General features: G+C 45.1%; 1 protein-coding gene across 1 annotated transcript in view; it reads left to right on the top strand.

Moving 5' to 3' along the window:
* The window catches only part of INSR (insulin receptor), a 155,585-nt gene that overhangs the window by 65,834 nt on the left and 74,504 nt on the right, over positions 1 to 15,247 (top strand). The window contains exons 3-4 of the mRNA XM_040417483.1: positions 13,137 to 13,458; positions 14,670 to 14,818. Of these exons, the coding sequence (XP_040273417.1) occupies positions 13,137 to 13,458; positions 14,670 to 14,818 (471 nt within the window). The remainder of the gene's footprint in view (positions 1 to 13,136; positions 13,459 to 14,669; positions 14,819 to 15,247) is intronic.

The raw sequence follows: 15,247 nt of genomic DNA, 5'->3' as shown, positions 1-15,247 counted from the left end.
CATAGAAGGCTTATCAATAAATTGCAGTCTTTGTGCTTGGACTCCCATATTGTTGAATGGATTAGGCAGTGGCTGAGGGACAGGCAACAGAGGGTTGTAGTCAACGGAGTATATTTAGACCATGGTCTTGTTACCAGTGGGGTACCTCAGGGATCTGTTCTGGGACCCATATTGTTTAATATCTTTATCAGCGAAATTGCAGAATGCCTCGATGGTAGGGTGTGTCTTTTTGCTGATGACACAAAGATTTGTAACAGGGTTGATGTTCCTGGAGGGATACACCAAATGGAAAAGGATTTAGGAAAACTAGAGGAATGGTCAAAAATCTGGCAAGTAAAATTTAATGTTGATAAGTGCAAGATAATGCACCTGGGGCGTAAAAACCCAAGAGCAGAATATAAAATCAGTGATACAGTCCTAACCTCAGTATCTGAGGAAAGGGATTTAGGGGTCATTATTTCAGAAGACTTAAAGGTAGGCAGACAATGTCATAGAGCAGCAGGAAATGCTAGCAGAATGCTTGGATGTATAGGGAGAGGAATTACCAGTAGAAAGAGGGAGGTGCTCATGCCGCTCTACAGAGCACTAGTGAGACCTCATTTGGAGTATTGTGCTCAGTACTGGAGACCATATCTCCAGAAGGATATTGATACTTTGGAGAGAGTTCAGAGAAGAGCTACTAAACTAGTACATGGATTGCAGGATAAAACTTACCAGGAAATATTAAAGGACCTTAACATGTATAGCTTGGAAGAAAGAAGAGACAGAGGGGATATGGTAGAAACTTTTAAATACATAAAGGGAATCAACAAGGTAAAAGAGGAGAGAATATTTAAAAGAAGAAAAACTGCTACAAGAGGACATCGTTTTAGATTAGAGGGACAAAGGTTTAAAAGTAATATCAGGAAGTATTACTTTACTGAGAGAGTAGTGGATGCATGGAATAGCCTTCCTGCAGAAGTGGTAGCTGCAAATACAGTGGAGGAGTTTAAGCATGCATGGGATAGGCATAAGGCCATCCTTCATATAAGATAGGGCATGGGGCTATCCATAGTATTTAGCCTCCTCACCAGGGTGTTTGCGTTCCACAGTGGAACGCACCAGGAGCGATCTAAGCATGTTAGAGGTTCTCAGGCTACGAGAACCCTGCTAGGCACTTCATAACTTCCTTCTTAAGATACTCTGAAATGCATTAAAGCACTATACTTAATCGGACGATGTATTTTGGATGACTGGGGGGGATGAGAGGACCGGAGGTGACGCTCCGCCTACCTCCGGTCCCCGCCAAAACTCTTGGTAAATTGTTTTTTGATTGTTTAATTTAGAGACCTATATATATTCCTGGCTACATGCACTTTATGTTATGTGTTTTTAACCAACACTGCTCTTGAGAAAGGGGAAGACACCCCGAAACGCGTTGAGCTTCTATCTATTTATGCAATAAAAAACTCTCCATTTGGAACCCTGACTACCATCATTTGGGACGTGGAGGAAAGTTTATACTACCTGACAAGCGATCTCGGCGGGGGAGGAGCAGGTATAGGTGTATTTTGCTTATCCTATATCTCCCTCCCTGGTGAAGTAAGTCGCCTTCCGTTTCTTTCTCATATAAATCTTTTAACATTATTTATTACTATTCATATTATTTATTATCTTTTAAATACCCGTACAGTGATACATGTGTCGCCATATATCGATACTGTGAAATAGAACCATTATAACAAAATATAAAGAGACACAGTGATATATAGGCCTACCATACACTGAGACTGCGTAATAGAACCGCTAACTATACAGACACAGTGATATATATGCCCCCGCAATATATCGATACTGTGTAGTAGAAGCACTAATCCAACTAGCAAAGTATCAACCCTCCATAGACTACACCGCCCTGACTTTTTTTATTTTTTTTTATTTTTATTTTTTATTTTTATTTTTTTCTTCACTTCACCTTGGCGCCCCTGTGCAACTGCCCACTATCCTTGGGCAAGCCCCACAGCACACTTTTTTATATTTTATCTTCATATCATATTATCTCGCAGTGCACTGACGTACACTGCTTTAGGGTGCTGCCTCGGTGAATACCCACCTAACCACCTACATCCCATTCCTAATATTTTGTCACTTCTAAATAGTCCTCTTGGCGCTCCAGAGAATACTTTCCCTCCTTCCCCTTCTACTGCGGTTAATCCCCCTTCTCCTTTTTTTTTCTCCTTATTTTTTCTTCTTCTTCAACACTATTTAGTATATTGGGCAGACTAGATGGGCCAAATGGTTCTTATCTGCCGACACATTCTATGTTTCTATGACGTGGATGCATGAATGAGCCCTTAGGCTGAGACTGCACCTTAACTTTTTGGTCACACGACAAAACAATCGCTGTCCATAGGGAATGTATAGAGGAATTTGAAAACCTCTGCAGAGTTGCTGCGTCTAAGTGAGTATTGCAGGATCAATTTAGTCGCTGTGAAATCATTGAAGACTTGAGTAGCTAACTTTTTTAATTTCTACATTTTGGGGTTTCAGGTTTTCAGTGATTTTCCTTTTTCCTCAACAGTTTCGGACAATTGGGCCTCATTCACATTTTCGTTTTTCACTGACTTGTGCTGTCCGCAATGTCCACGCACACGTACCTATTGATTTAAATGTGCCGGTTCACATTTCAGTATTTTTTTTTTTACTGACAGTGGGTCAGTAAAAAAATCACGGAGACATGCACTACTTTGATCCGTGATGCGGACCAAGCACGCCTATTGAAGTCTATGGGTCTGTGAAAATCCCAGATACACCATGGATGGCATCTGTAGTGCATCCGTTTTTCACTGAAGACTGATAGGAGATTCTTTGGAAATTAGTTTTCAGCTGAGCAACGTTGGTGAATTACGGATGACACACGGATAGGGTTGGGTGATATACCGCGATATAAAAAAAAACGGCGATATGGCGATATCGCTGTTTTATAATTACTGCGGTATTTGGTGACGTCATTGCTTCAAAAACTGCGTCCGCGGCCGCCCGCCCCTGTATCATTACACACCAATTGCTTCCCGCAGCGGCCGACCAGGATCCTCCTCGCTGGCTCCCATTGTGCAGTCTCCGCCCACCGACGTCTAACGTCGGAATCAGATGACTCCCAGGCTGAGCAGCGCAGTAGCGGTGAGCGAGTGGCGGGAAAGTCAGTCAGAAGTTGAACTTTATCACAGCTGCCGAACGGGCAGCTATTAAAGGTGTAATGTCTCTGCCCCAATTATATGTCTTCTGTCCGACCTTGGCCTACTCAGTCGTCAGGCCTTCATGCCTGCCTGCCTGCAATGCAACTGCCTGCATGCTCCGCATTGCACATTGAAATAGCAGCCAGCAGGCAGGCAGGGAATGAGCCATCACGAGTCCCTCCCTCCCCCATGAACAACAAGAAGGAATTACTGTATGGTGGTGGCAGGCAGGTCACACAGGTGGCCATAAGACATGGGGAAGGGGGGGCAGCACCTTGTGGCTGCTGCCCCCACTGTAATGTCTCCTTTTGTGGCTGCTGCCCCCATACTGTAATGTCTCCTTGTGGCTGCTGCCCCTGATACTGTAATGTCTCCTTTTGTGGCTGCTGCCCCCACTGTAATGTCTCCTTGTGGCTGCTGCCCCGGCGAACACTGCCATACAGTGTGACAATTAATGTCTCCCAAGTTGTGGCTGCCTGGCCGCTGCCCCAAGCCAATGTCTCCTTGTGGCCCCCATTATCCCCATAAAGTATAATGTCTCCTTGTGGCTGCCCTCATATGTCTCCTTGTGGCCCCCATACAGTATAACTTCTCCTTGTGGCCACCCATACAATATAATGTCTCCTGCTGGCTGCCCCATAAAGTATAATGTCTCCTTGTGGCTGCCCTCATATGTCTCCTTGTGGCCCCCATACAGTATAACTTCTCCTTGTGGCCACCCATACAATATAATGTCTCCTGCTGGCTGCCCCATACAGTATAACGTCTCCTTGTGGCTGGCCCCATACAGTATAACGTCTCCTTGTGGCTGGCCCCATACAGTATAACGTCTCCTTGTGGCTGGCCCCATACAGTAGAACGTCTCCTTGTGGCTGGCCCCATACAGTAGAACGTCTCCTTGTGGCTGGCCCCATACAGTATAACGTCTCCTTGTGGCTGGCCCCATACAGTATAACGTCTCCTTGTGGCTGGCCCCATACAGTAGAACGTCTCCTTGTGGCTGGCCCCATACAGTATAACGTCTCCTTGTGGCTGCCTCGCTGTCCCCATACAGTATAACGTCTCCTTGTGGCTGCCCCCATACAGTATAACGTCTCCTTGTGGCTGGCCCCATACAGTAGAACGTCTCCTTGTGGCTGGCCCCATACAGTAGAACGTCTCCTTGTGGCTGGCCCCATACAGTAGAACGTCTCCTTGTGGCTGGCCCCATACAGTAGAACGTCTCCTTGTGTTTTCTTTTAAACGGGTATTTATCGCGATTATATATCGTTATCGCGATAAATTTCTTAATATAGTTATCGTCTGAATATTTTTGATATCGCCCAACCCTACACACGGATGGTAAAATCAGAGACACGGGCCAACAACGGCTCCTTCATGGATATCTTCACGGATGAAACAGGTACCCTTTTTGTCACGGACCTAACACTGATAGCCTTATAAGGAGTGAACCAAATGTTCACAATAATTGCTGATCATCAGTGGAGATGAGGACTGCATTTACATGCGCCAATCACCTCCGCTGTATGGGGACAAGCGGGATTAATACAGCAATTGATTGTCCCCATATAGAACCATTGTTCCTGGGCAGCAGACCCCTGTTTATACAGCACGATCTGCTGCACAGAAACCATGGGGGCATAGATTTCTGGCAGTCTTTATATCCCCTGCCCTGCCAGAGGATTCGCTTAATTTATGGTAAGGCGCACCCCTGCCAATCAGATGCTGATGACCTGTCCATAGATGATCATTAACAAAAAGGTATAGAACCCCTTTAAGTGCTGGAATCTTTTACTCAGGCCGAGCATTTCAACAAGCACTCGCCACAGATTATCGGTCCGTGTAAAAGGACCTTTACGTAAAAATCTCTGTGAAATCGCTGCCTAATGAATTTGCTGCAGCTAATCTCGCGATTTGGAATCTACTCGGTGCATTCCCTGTGGACAGTAATTTCACATTGATTTTCTTTTGTAGTGTGATTTTAAAAAAGATGTCATTTCTGTTCGCAGAAAACTTTTAGGAACAATAGTGTCTGACTACAGAAGTCTACAAAATGGTTTTCTCCGCTTTTCTCTAAGCGCTCGTTCAGATGAACGTGTGAAGCCCGTGCTGTGGACTGCAAATTGCGGTCTGCAATGCAAGGGCACTGTCCGTAGGGCAGGCGCATGGGGATCGCAGACCCATTCACTTGATTGAGTCCGCGATTCTTCCGGTCCGCAAAAAGATAGAGCAAGTTTTATCTTTTTGCGGTGCGGACGCACGAAACGGAACACTACGGAGTGCTTCCGTAATGTTCCGTTCTGTTCTTCCGTTCCACATCTCCGGATTTGCGGACCCAATAAAATGAATGGGTCCGCATCCGTGATGGGGAATGGCCACGGAACGGTGCCCGTGTATTGCGGATCTGCAAATGCGGTCCGCAATACGGCAACGGGCATCACACGTTTGTGTGTACGAGCCCTAAGGCTTGTGTGCATTGACTAGCATACATATGTGATAAACCTTTGTGTACACAGATTGCAATAAAATCATCAGATTGAATGGCTTCAAGGCATAGTCACACTGGCAGGTTTTATTTCAATGCAAATGGCGAATCTTGTGATATTCCCATATATAGTTTCTCCGTTGTGCTGGTACTTGAAGGGGTTAAGGGAGCAGGAACGCAAACATGACTCATACTTGTAAGGTACACTCTGTCTTGTTCAACATTTTCCCACAGCTCACCTGCTGCCTGCCTCTTAAGGCGGGTTTACACACTGCGACGTACAGCCGATTGTCAGGAAGGAAGCGTTCCTTCCCGTAAATAGATTGTTGTATTTACATGCAGCAATCTCCTCCGCAGTATGAGGACGAGGGATCGCTATTGCGATTGCTCGTCTCCATACAGAATCATTGTTTCATGCGGTCTGCTACCCAGAAACAATGATTGGTGGTGCCTGCACGAACGACAGGATCACTCGATGAATGAGCGTTTCGCTTGTTTATCTGCTAATCGGCACATTTAGAGGGGCAGCTTGTCTGGAGTAAGCATTCGTAGGAACGTTCGTTCCGGATAATCTGCCCGACAATTGGACAGTGTAAATCCGCCTTAGGCCTCATGCACACGACCGGTTTTTTTAAGGTCCGCAAAAACGGGGTCCGTAGGTCTGTGATCCGTGTCCGTTTTTTCTTCCGTGGATCTTCCTTGATTTTTGGAGGATCCACGGACATGAAGAAAGTCGTTTTGGTGTCCGCCTGGCCGTGTGGAACCAAACGGATCTGTCCTGACTTAAAATGCAAGTCAATGGGGATGCATCCGTTTGACGTTGACACAATATGGTGCAATTGCAAACGGATCCGTCCCCCATTGACTTCCAATGTAAAGTCAGGAGTTAATATACCATAGGATCAGAGTTTTCTCCAATCCGATGGTATATTTTAACTTGAAGCGTCACCATGGGAATGCCTCTATGTTAGAATATACCATCGGATTTGAGTTAGATCGTCAAAACTCAGATCCGACAGTATATTCTAACACAGAGGCGTTCCCATAGTGATGGGGACGCTTCAAGTTAGAATATACTAACAACTGTGTACATGACTGCCCCCTGCTGCCTGGCAGCACCTGCCAGGCAGCAGGGGGCAGTCATGTACACAGTTCTTTTAGTATATTCTAACCTGAAGCGTCCCCATCACCATGGGAACGCCTCTGTGTTAGAATATACTGTCGGATCTGAGTTTTCACGAAGTGAAAAATCAGATCTAAAAAGCTTTTATGCAGACCGATCAGCGGATCCGTCTGTGTGAAAGTAGCCTACGGACAAGGATGACGGACGCGGATGGCAATCTTGTGTGCATCCGTGTTTTTTCACGGACCCATTGACTTGAATGGGTCCGTGAACCGTTGTCCGTCCAAAAAATAGGACAGGTCATATTTTTTTCACGGACAGGAAACACGGATGCGGCTGCAAAACAGTGCATTTTCCGATTTCTCCACGGACCCATTGAAAGTCAATGGGTCCGCAAAAAAAAAAACTGAACAACGGCCGCGGATGCACACAGCGGTCGTGTGCATGAGGCCTTAAAGGTGGCTCATGCACATGACCGTAGTTTTAGTCCACATCCGATCTGCATTTACTTCAATGGGGTTGCAAAAAATGCGTGCAGCACACCGTGTGCTGTCCGCATCCGCACGTCCATTCCGCAGCACCGCACTAAAATGGAACATGTCAGGCAGCTCTTACAGAGGGCAGGCAGGACGTACCATTCCGCAAAATGCGGAACGCAGATGACTGGTATCTTTGTTTTGCAGATCCGCAAAAACACCAGTGGCCTTGTGCGTGATGTCTTACGGTGATTCATGAGGAACCATGTAGAGAGCGGGCAGGGAATGGTCATTGACTAAAAGGAATTTCCTTGCTCCATTGAGCAAATGATTCCAGAGTTTATGGAGTTTCTCTGGACTGCAGAAAAAGTAGTGACAATCGTGGAGGTTAAAGACTTCTGACGCTACTTCCATTTTAAAGAGTACCTGTCTCCTCTCCTTACAATGCCTGTTTGTAGTAATAATTCTGGAGCATGTATTCTTTATCATTGTTGTGTGACTTTGCTAGAATTCCTACTGGAAATCTATGAATGAATTGCCAGCAGTCTGTAATAAAGATCCACATAGGGTGAGTTCATGCCCAGTCTCAGTGCTGCTGGTGTCACCCCCCAAACTGGTAACACACAAATGGACCTTTATTGCAGACTGCTGGCAATTCATCCAGAACTTCTAGTAGGAATAATAGAGGGATGGCGCCAAATTGGGTCATAAGAATAGATGGTGACAGATCCTCTACGTCTACTACAGTAAGCCGGCTAATAAAAGCAAATAATGGAATGCATTCAAATGTACAGCAAATGGAGATTAGGTGGGTGTTATCACTTCTGCTTTACACTATGCTACCGCTACTGTATAAGGCCCCGTTCACACCTTTGCTAATATTTCCATTGTTCTGCTCCGTTGTAGTATCAGAACAACAAAAATAACGAGCGTAAAATCTGTTGACTGATGGATATGAAGGAGCCCATTACCTCTGACAAGGTCAGGGAGCCATCCAAAATAGCTCAGCCTTTCTGCCTCATGTGGTTTTATCCGGACACTGTCCGTGGCCTCTACCATGGTCACAGGGCAGTGCAGCCTGAGAACTGCAGTGAGTCCGGTGTTGCTCTGTGGGGGTCATTTATTAAAGGACTTGCGACTATTTTAGTAAAAAAAAAAAAAGTCGTCACAAGTCCCTTTTATAACCATCAATGCAACAGTACTTAGTCACATGGCTGGTTTCACACCATGTTGTGTGTAGCGGGACCGGGAATCTGACCCTGGCAAATTTTGGGGTTTCTAATAGTTTTTTCGCCAGGCACAAGGACTGCCATCGATGCACCTAATTTATGACTATGCGCACACCTTATCATAAATAGACAAATCTTATGGCAGTGCATAAGATTTTCTTTTATTTTTGCAAAATTGTAGGACATTTTTATTTTTTTTACGGCACTGTGTTACTATACCTGCTGGCTGCTGGTGAACGTCGGCATTCAGATGCACCATATGATCAGCTGATGGTGGCATGTATGAGGCTGGGGACCTGGTGGAAGGGAGGTACATAGGTTGGGGGTGGTATACCAGTAGCCTACAGTTTTTTGGGTGTGTGATGGGTGCCTGGTATCGATGCATGTATTTGGGAATACCCTCAGTGAATAATGCCGACTTGTGAAACACAAGACATGGATGGAGCCGAAGTAATTCATGTGCCAGTAGTCGGCCAGGGAAACACGGTCCGTGTCGCCTACATCTTCCAGGCCGACTGCGGCTTCCCTGACCTGAACTAACTGCATCATGTCAGTACAGGACAATAGATCTGCAATCAGTATAATGCAGTCATTTCAGGTCTGTGCTTTTCCACTCTTTCCCCCCTTTTTTTTTTTTTTGGCGTGTTTTTGCTGCAGATCTCGCCTATGCATTGAAAAGGGTGAAATAGTACGGATTTTAGCATCTGCAAAGCAAAGTGCACATGAGATTTGTCGGATCTCATACACTTTGCTTGTACTGTATTATGCTGCGGTTTTTCCACATGGGAATCGGCGCTGAAAAAAACAGCACGTAAACCGCATTGTGTGCTAGTAGCCTAAGAGATCATTTCTACCTGAAGTATATATTGTATAATGTCGGCCTGTATTCTGCTGTAGGACAAGAGTAGAAAACGGAAATGTGACTTGGGAAACGCCTAAAGCCGCTAAAACGGCATTTGTATTTATTCGGGCTTGTCGTCTTTGTTTTTCAGCGTGGATTCCATTTTGTAGTTGACTGTCAGACACCCATGTCTTTGGTATGCAGTATGGCTGGAATTACCGGCCTTGTCAGAGGCCCCGGATCAGATTACTGGAGAAAAGAGGGTTTCTCTCTTCTTTTTCCTTTTGTACCAAGGCAGAGCAGATTAAGGCTACATTCACATGACGGTGAAACCGGATTACACTGACGGTTTTTCATTGTCATTTTGCATCAGCGTGTGCATCCATGTTTTTTTTAAACAGCCATTAAAATCAGCTGGATTTCATAGGCTTTGTATACGTAATGCACCTCTGTAGTGTCCCCTAGACATATAATGGCCCCCTTAGTGCCCCCAGTATCTATAACAGCTCCATAGTGCCCCCTGTGTGTGTGTATATCCATCCCCATAGTGCCCCTGTATATATGTCCTCGTAGTTGCCATAATAATGTCCAATAATGCCCACTGTCGTGTCAGTGTACCCTACAGCTGTAAGTGGGTGCGGTTACATTTAGGCCTCCTACACATGACTGTTTCCATCTTGCAGTCTGAAAATCCCGGATTCTCAAAATACCGATGTGGACCATTTGCATAATTTGTGGACAGCACACGGATGATAGGATGATATCAGTTGTTTTTTTGGTTTTTTTCGGACCCGTTAATTGAGCGGATCGGACATGGACCAAACATAGTCGTGTGCATAACACCTTATCTTTGTCGTCAGGCAGGCTTCAGCTATGTACTCACTTGTGCAATATAATGTCACTGTGTTACAGCACTTTGGTGATATGACTGCAGTGTGTGAATAAACCCTAATTTCACCAAATGTATAAATGTGTCCGTTCTGTGCTCCTGTACTGATATTGGCTGGCTTAGATTTCAGTGTTATTTCACGGCCGAAAACTGACATAAAATATAATCCTCGTCTCGACCTCTCTTGGGGAAAGTGGCAAAATGAGCAGAGCAACAACACTTGCGCAAAATATTGTCATTGCCATTTCAAAAGTCACAAACATGCAGTTTACAACTCTTTGCAATGATACCCAGAGATTGGTTTGGAGACCATGTGGGGAACGCCATGAAGAGGCCTTCACAAGGGAATGTAACATTGGTAAATCGCAGGACTACGGTGAATAACCTGGAGATTAGTTTTTTTATACTTGGAAACCATTTTAAATCTGGTAAACGAGGTACCAGTCGGTACAAAAGCCGACTTCGGATGCCTGTTTTAAAACGGGTTTCAAGTTTAATAATCAACATACAGCATTAAAACGAAGTTTGGAGTGAACGACTTCAGATCTAGGGTCTGAAGCTCTTTCCTCATCTCTCATGCAGACTGTACATAATATACAAAAGCAGCCAACCCCAGCGCAGTGTCCACCATCTCTTCAATAGTATACCTTCTACGATCCTTCCAGATTGCCCCCACTCCGAGTGCAGCTAGTTATCCCCATGTTTCTTTCCTCGTCTCTACTAATGATGCCATCCTGCCTATGATATGCCATCATGGCTGAGGAGCCTGATGGCAAAACTCAGCAATATGTAGTATATGCAAGTGCCAGTGTCACCCCCTAGGCAACTCCACAAGTGGATTCAACCAGTCCTGCTCACATTCTACAGTAGGACAGATTGCTGGCACCATTAGAAAATCTTTCTTGGAGAACCCCTTTAATAACTTCATTGATAACATGTGCATGTATTTCTACATGTGGAGCTCATACTTGATACTGAATAAATCAAGATGTGTGTGTGTGTGTGTGTTTTTTTTCCCGTTTTTTTTATAATTTGCATATCATTAACTTGTCTATTTACCCTGTTATTTTCATAATTCCATGACTTTTCCTTCTTGGGGATGGAATTTCAATGTTGACGTGTGTGTATGTGTATGTATGTGTGTATATGTATATATATGTGTTTCTGTATAGATTGTAGCACTGTAGAGTGAAGCGTGCCATGGATTGGTTGGTGTCGTCCCCCTGCCTCCAGCGTGCAGGCTTGGTAGGACACCTGTATAAATCTGTGTGTTGTGTAATGGCACAGATCTCCCCTGTTGTGTAAGCCGAGGCGTACGTTGCTTTACGTATGATCCGACCACTCATGATGAATGTGCCCCAGTTTTTCCTCCTCTGTACTACACTAATGTGACCCTGTGGACGGCAGGTCATTGGGTAGCCTGGCTGCCCGTGCCATGTTGGTTTAGCTGTGATAAACATTACACTGAGCTGCAGCTCCTTTTCTTCTCCGCCGCCCTTCCTAATCCACGCTGTGGCTTTGCTGCTTAATCGCCCCGCAGCTACGTGCACAAACATTTGTGCTGTGTACTTCCCCATTCACTTATTAGCCACACCTAGCATTGAAAGGGTTATTCACGTAGTGCAGTTCCTTTTCACCCAAGCACATCAAGGGTTTAGTGGGTAGGGGGAAAGCTTTGGAAGCGAGGGGGGTGTTTCCAAAAACTAGGAGGGCAGATCCCAGGCTAGGCTGTTTCCAGCAGGCTCGTGATTGGTGAAGTGTAAGGGCGGCACTTTGGTAGCTGTGGAGTCCTGGAGTGGAGCGAGGCTGGAGCCGGAGCTGATGGACTTAGTGCTGTGCTCAGTGTGACCTTATCTGCTTATGTTCTTGTTCAGATGTGCGGTGTCAGCACTGTCCTGTGTGAGGAGGCGTTCTCCAGGGTCGTGTAGTAAAGATCTATACCTTCTCCATGCCTGCGTCTGTAGGCTTGCTTTGCTTCAGTCAGTCTGATATCCTCTATACGTTTGTAGGTTATTTCACTGTTGGGCTGATGATGAAAGCAGCCTTGCGGCAGTCAGCATGGCGAGGGCACAGGGCACCTCTTTGCATCTGGTTGGCAAACAGTCCTGATTGTGACTCACATGTTAGGACGGTTATTAGGGACAGTACAGAAGTTTGCAATAGGGGAAAAAACACATACTGTAAGCAGCGGCTAATATGCGTTCATAACTAACCAGGAGGAAAGCTATATGCAAGGTAAACTAAGGGCTTCAGTGTGCGAATTGCGGATTCGCAAAACACAGATCCCAGCCGTGTGCATTCTGCATTTTACGGATCGTCCTGCCCATAAAAGAACAGTCCTGTCTTTGTTTGTAGTGCAGACATGTTCTATTTTTTGTGGATGCCATGGAAATCACAAACGGATGCGGAGAGCACACCGTGTTCTGTCCGTATCTTTTGAGGCTCGATTGAAGTGAATGGGTCCTCATCCGACCTGCAAGAAATGCAGATCTGATGTGGACAAAAAATCCATTAGTGCGCGTGAGCCCTATAAAAGAGACCGGAGGGCCGAAAATATGCAGATGAGTCCTAAATCGGGTGAACAAGCAATAATTATATAACGACCTATAATTGACCTGCAGACAGTAACATTTTTATGGCGCAGAATTTGTCGTACCTCTGCCTTATGAAAAGTTAATGAAGGTACTTCTCGCGGGCATCTTGGGCAGGGGCCAGCAGCCTTGTGAAACTACAGCTGCCAGCATGCACGCTGGATTGACTCTCCCATAGAAGTGAAAGGAGCATGCTTGGAGTTGTAGTGCCGGTGTAAGGTGTTTTGTGTGCTGCTGTGTGTGTAGACAGGACTAATGAACTAATCCTGTTTGTTTCTTATTCACAGTTTGTCCATCTTCATGTAAGTACCATGGCTGCACATCCGATGACCGATGTTGTCACAGTGAGTGCCTGGGGAACTGCCTGGAGCCCAACGACCCAACAAAGTGTGTGGCATGTCGCAATTTCCTTTACGAGGACAGATGTGTTGAGTCTTGCCCACCGGGCTCGTACAGCCTGCTAGGATGGCGTTGCATCAGCTTCGATGAATGTCGGACGCTTCACAATAAGTGTCAGAACTCCACGGACAACTCATGTCCACGATATGTCATTCACAAGGGTGAGTGCATACGGGAGTGCCCGTCTGGATATACCACCAACAGCACCATGTAAGTATCTACTTATCTGTATATCTGCATGTATAAATGCTTAGTGCATGAGACCAGAATGCCACCTGAAGGGCACAAGTAATGGTAAACGCACTAAACTGCCCCTGCCGATCAAAGTGTAGCAGAACTTGAGTTCAAATTCTAGTCCATATGGCTGTTATTACATTTGAAACCATATGAGTGACACTTCTACAAGCCTTTTCTTACGATTACACTTACAGGGGTAGTCTGGTTATATCAACTTATCCCCAATCAACAGGAAAGGGGATAACTATTAGATCATTGGGGGTCCGACCGGTGGGGTTTCGGGCCCCCATTCTCATTATTGGTGGATGTCCACTGATGTAATAATTATCCCCTATCCTGTCGAAATAACCGGAATACCCCTTTAAGGCTACTGTCACACTAGCGTATTTACCTTAACCGGCAGGGTTCAGCAAAAAACGCATCTGTTACTGATAATACAACCATCTGCATCCGTTATGAACGGATCCGGTTGTATTATCTTTAACATAGCAATGACGGATCCGTCAAGAACTCCACTGAAAGTCAATAGAGGACAAATCAGTTTTCTATTGTGGCAGAGAAAACTGATCCGTCCCCATTGACTTGCATTGGGGGTCATGCTGGATCTGTCATGCTCAGCATCCCAGGATGGAAAGCAAACTACAACATGTTGCGGTTTGCTCTCCGGTCTGGGAACGCAACTAAACGGAACGGAATGCATTTTGGAGCACTCAGTTCAGTTCAGTTTTGTCGTCATTGACCATGAATGGGGACAAAACTGAAGCGTTTTTTTCCAGTATTGAGCCCCTATGACTGATTTCAATACCGGAAAACTAAAATGCTAGTGTGAAAGTAGCCTTAGACTACATGCACAGGAACGTTGTTTGTTTCCGTGTCCATTTTTTCTTTTGCGGATAGGATGCGGACCGATTCATTTCAATGGGTCCGCAAACAATGTGGACAGCAACCGTGTGCTGTTCGCATCAGTATGTTTGTTCCGTAGCCCCGCAAAAAAAAAACATGTCCTATTCTTGTCCGTTTTAGGCATTGTTACAATAGATCTGCAAAAAAAACGGATGGCATAAGGATGTCATCCTTTTTTTTTTTTTGCGGATCCGCAATTTGCAGATGGCAAAACACATACGATCGTGTGCATGTAGCCTTAGTCAGTCTGAATCCGTTTTTCTTTCTTGTTCTTCTTGCAGGCTGACTTGTGAACCATGTGAAGGCCTTTGTCCAAAGGTTTGTGTAGTGAAAGAAAAAGAGAAAGTTATAGATTCTGTCACTTCTGCTCAAGATCTGCGAGGATGCACAGTGATCAGTGGGAGTTTAGCCATCAATATCCGGGGAGGCAGTGAGTATTTATGTATTATGTTATATCAGATATGGCTGAAGATAGCCGCATGAGTTATAGGAATCGGCGGACTACTGGCGGTGGTTGTCTATAAACTTTATTTATTTTTATTTTTTTCACACCATCTTTGTAGCCGATGAAATATTGTGGAATGGCTTTTTAAGCCATGCTTATAATTTACCACCTGTTTTATCCACTATCATAGATTCTTGTTTCGAAAAGTTGGAAAAATTCATTACAGTTGAAAAATTTGAAGACCATGTTCCCATTAGCAATCCCATCTCTACAGTATTTTATATGATAGTGACTTCCAGAAAATCTGCACACCCAGCAAGCCTGGTGTGCCTGCTCTGCTAGTTAGTACACCATAGCTTCTACTGGGCAACACCACGTGTGGTTCTGAATCTTTATCTGCAGGAGGGGAAACAA

Source organism: Bufo bufo, chromosome 2 (assembly GCF_905171765.1).
Source record: "Bufo bufo chromosome 2, aBufBuf1.1, whole genome shotgun sequence".
Classification (NCBI taxonomy): Eukaryota; Metazoa; Chordata; class Amphibia; order Anura; family Bufonidae; genus Bufo; species Bufo bufo.
Note: the sequence above shows the minus strand (reverse complement) of the source record. Positions and strands in the feature narration are given on the sequence as shown.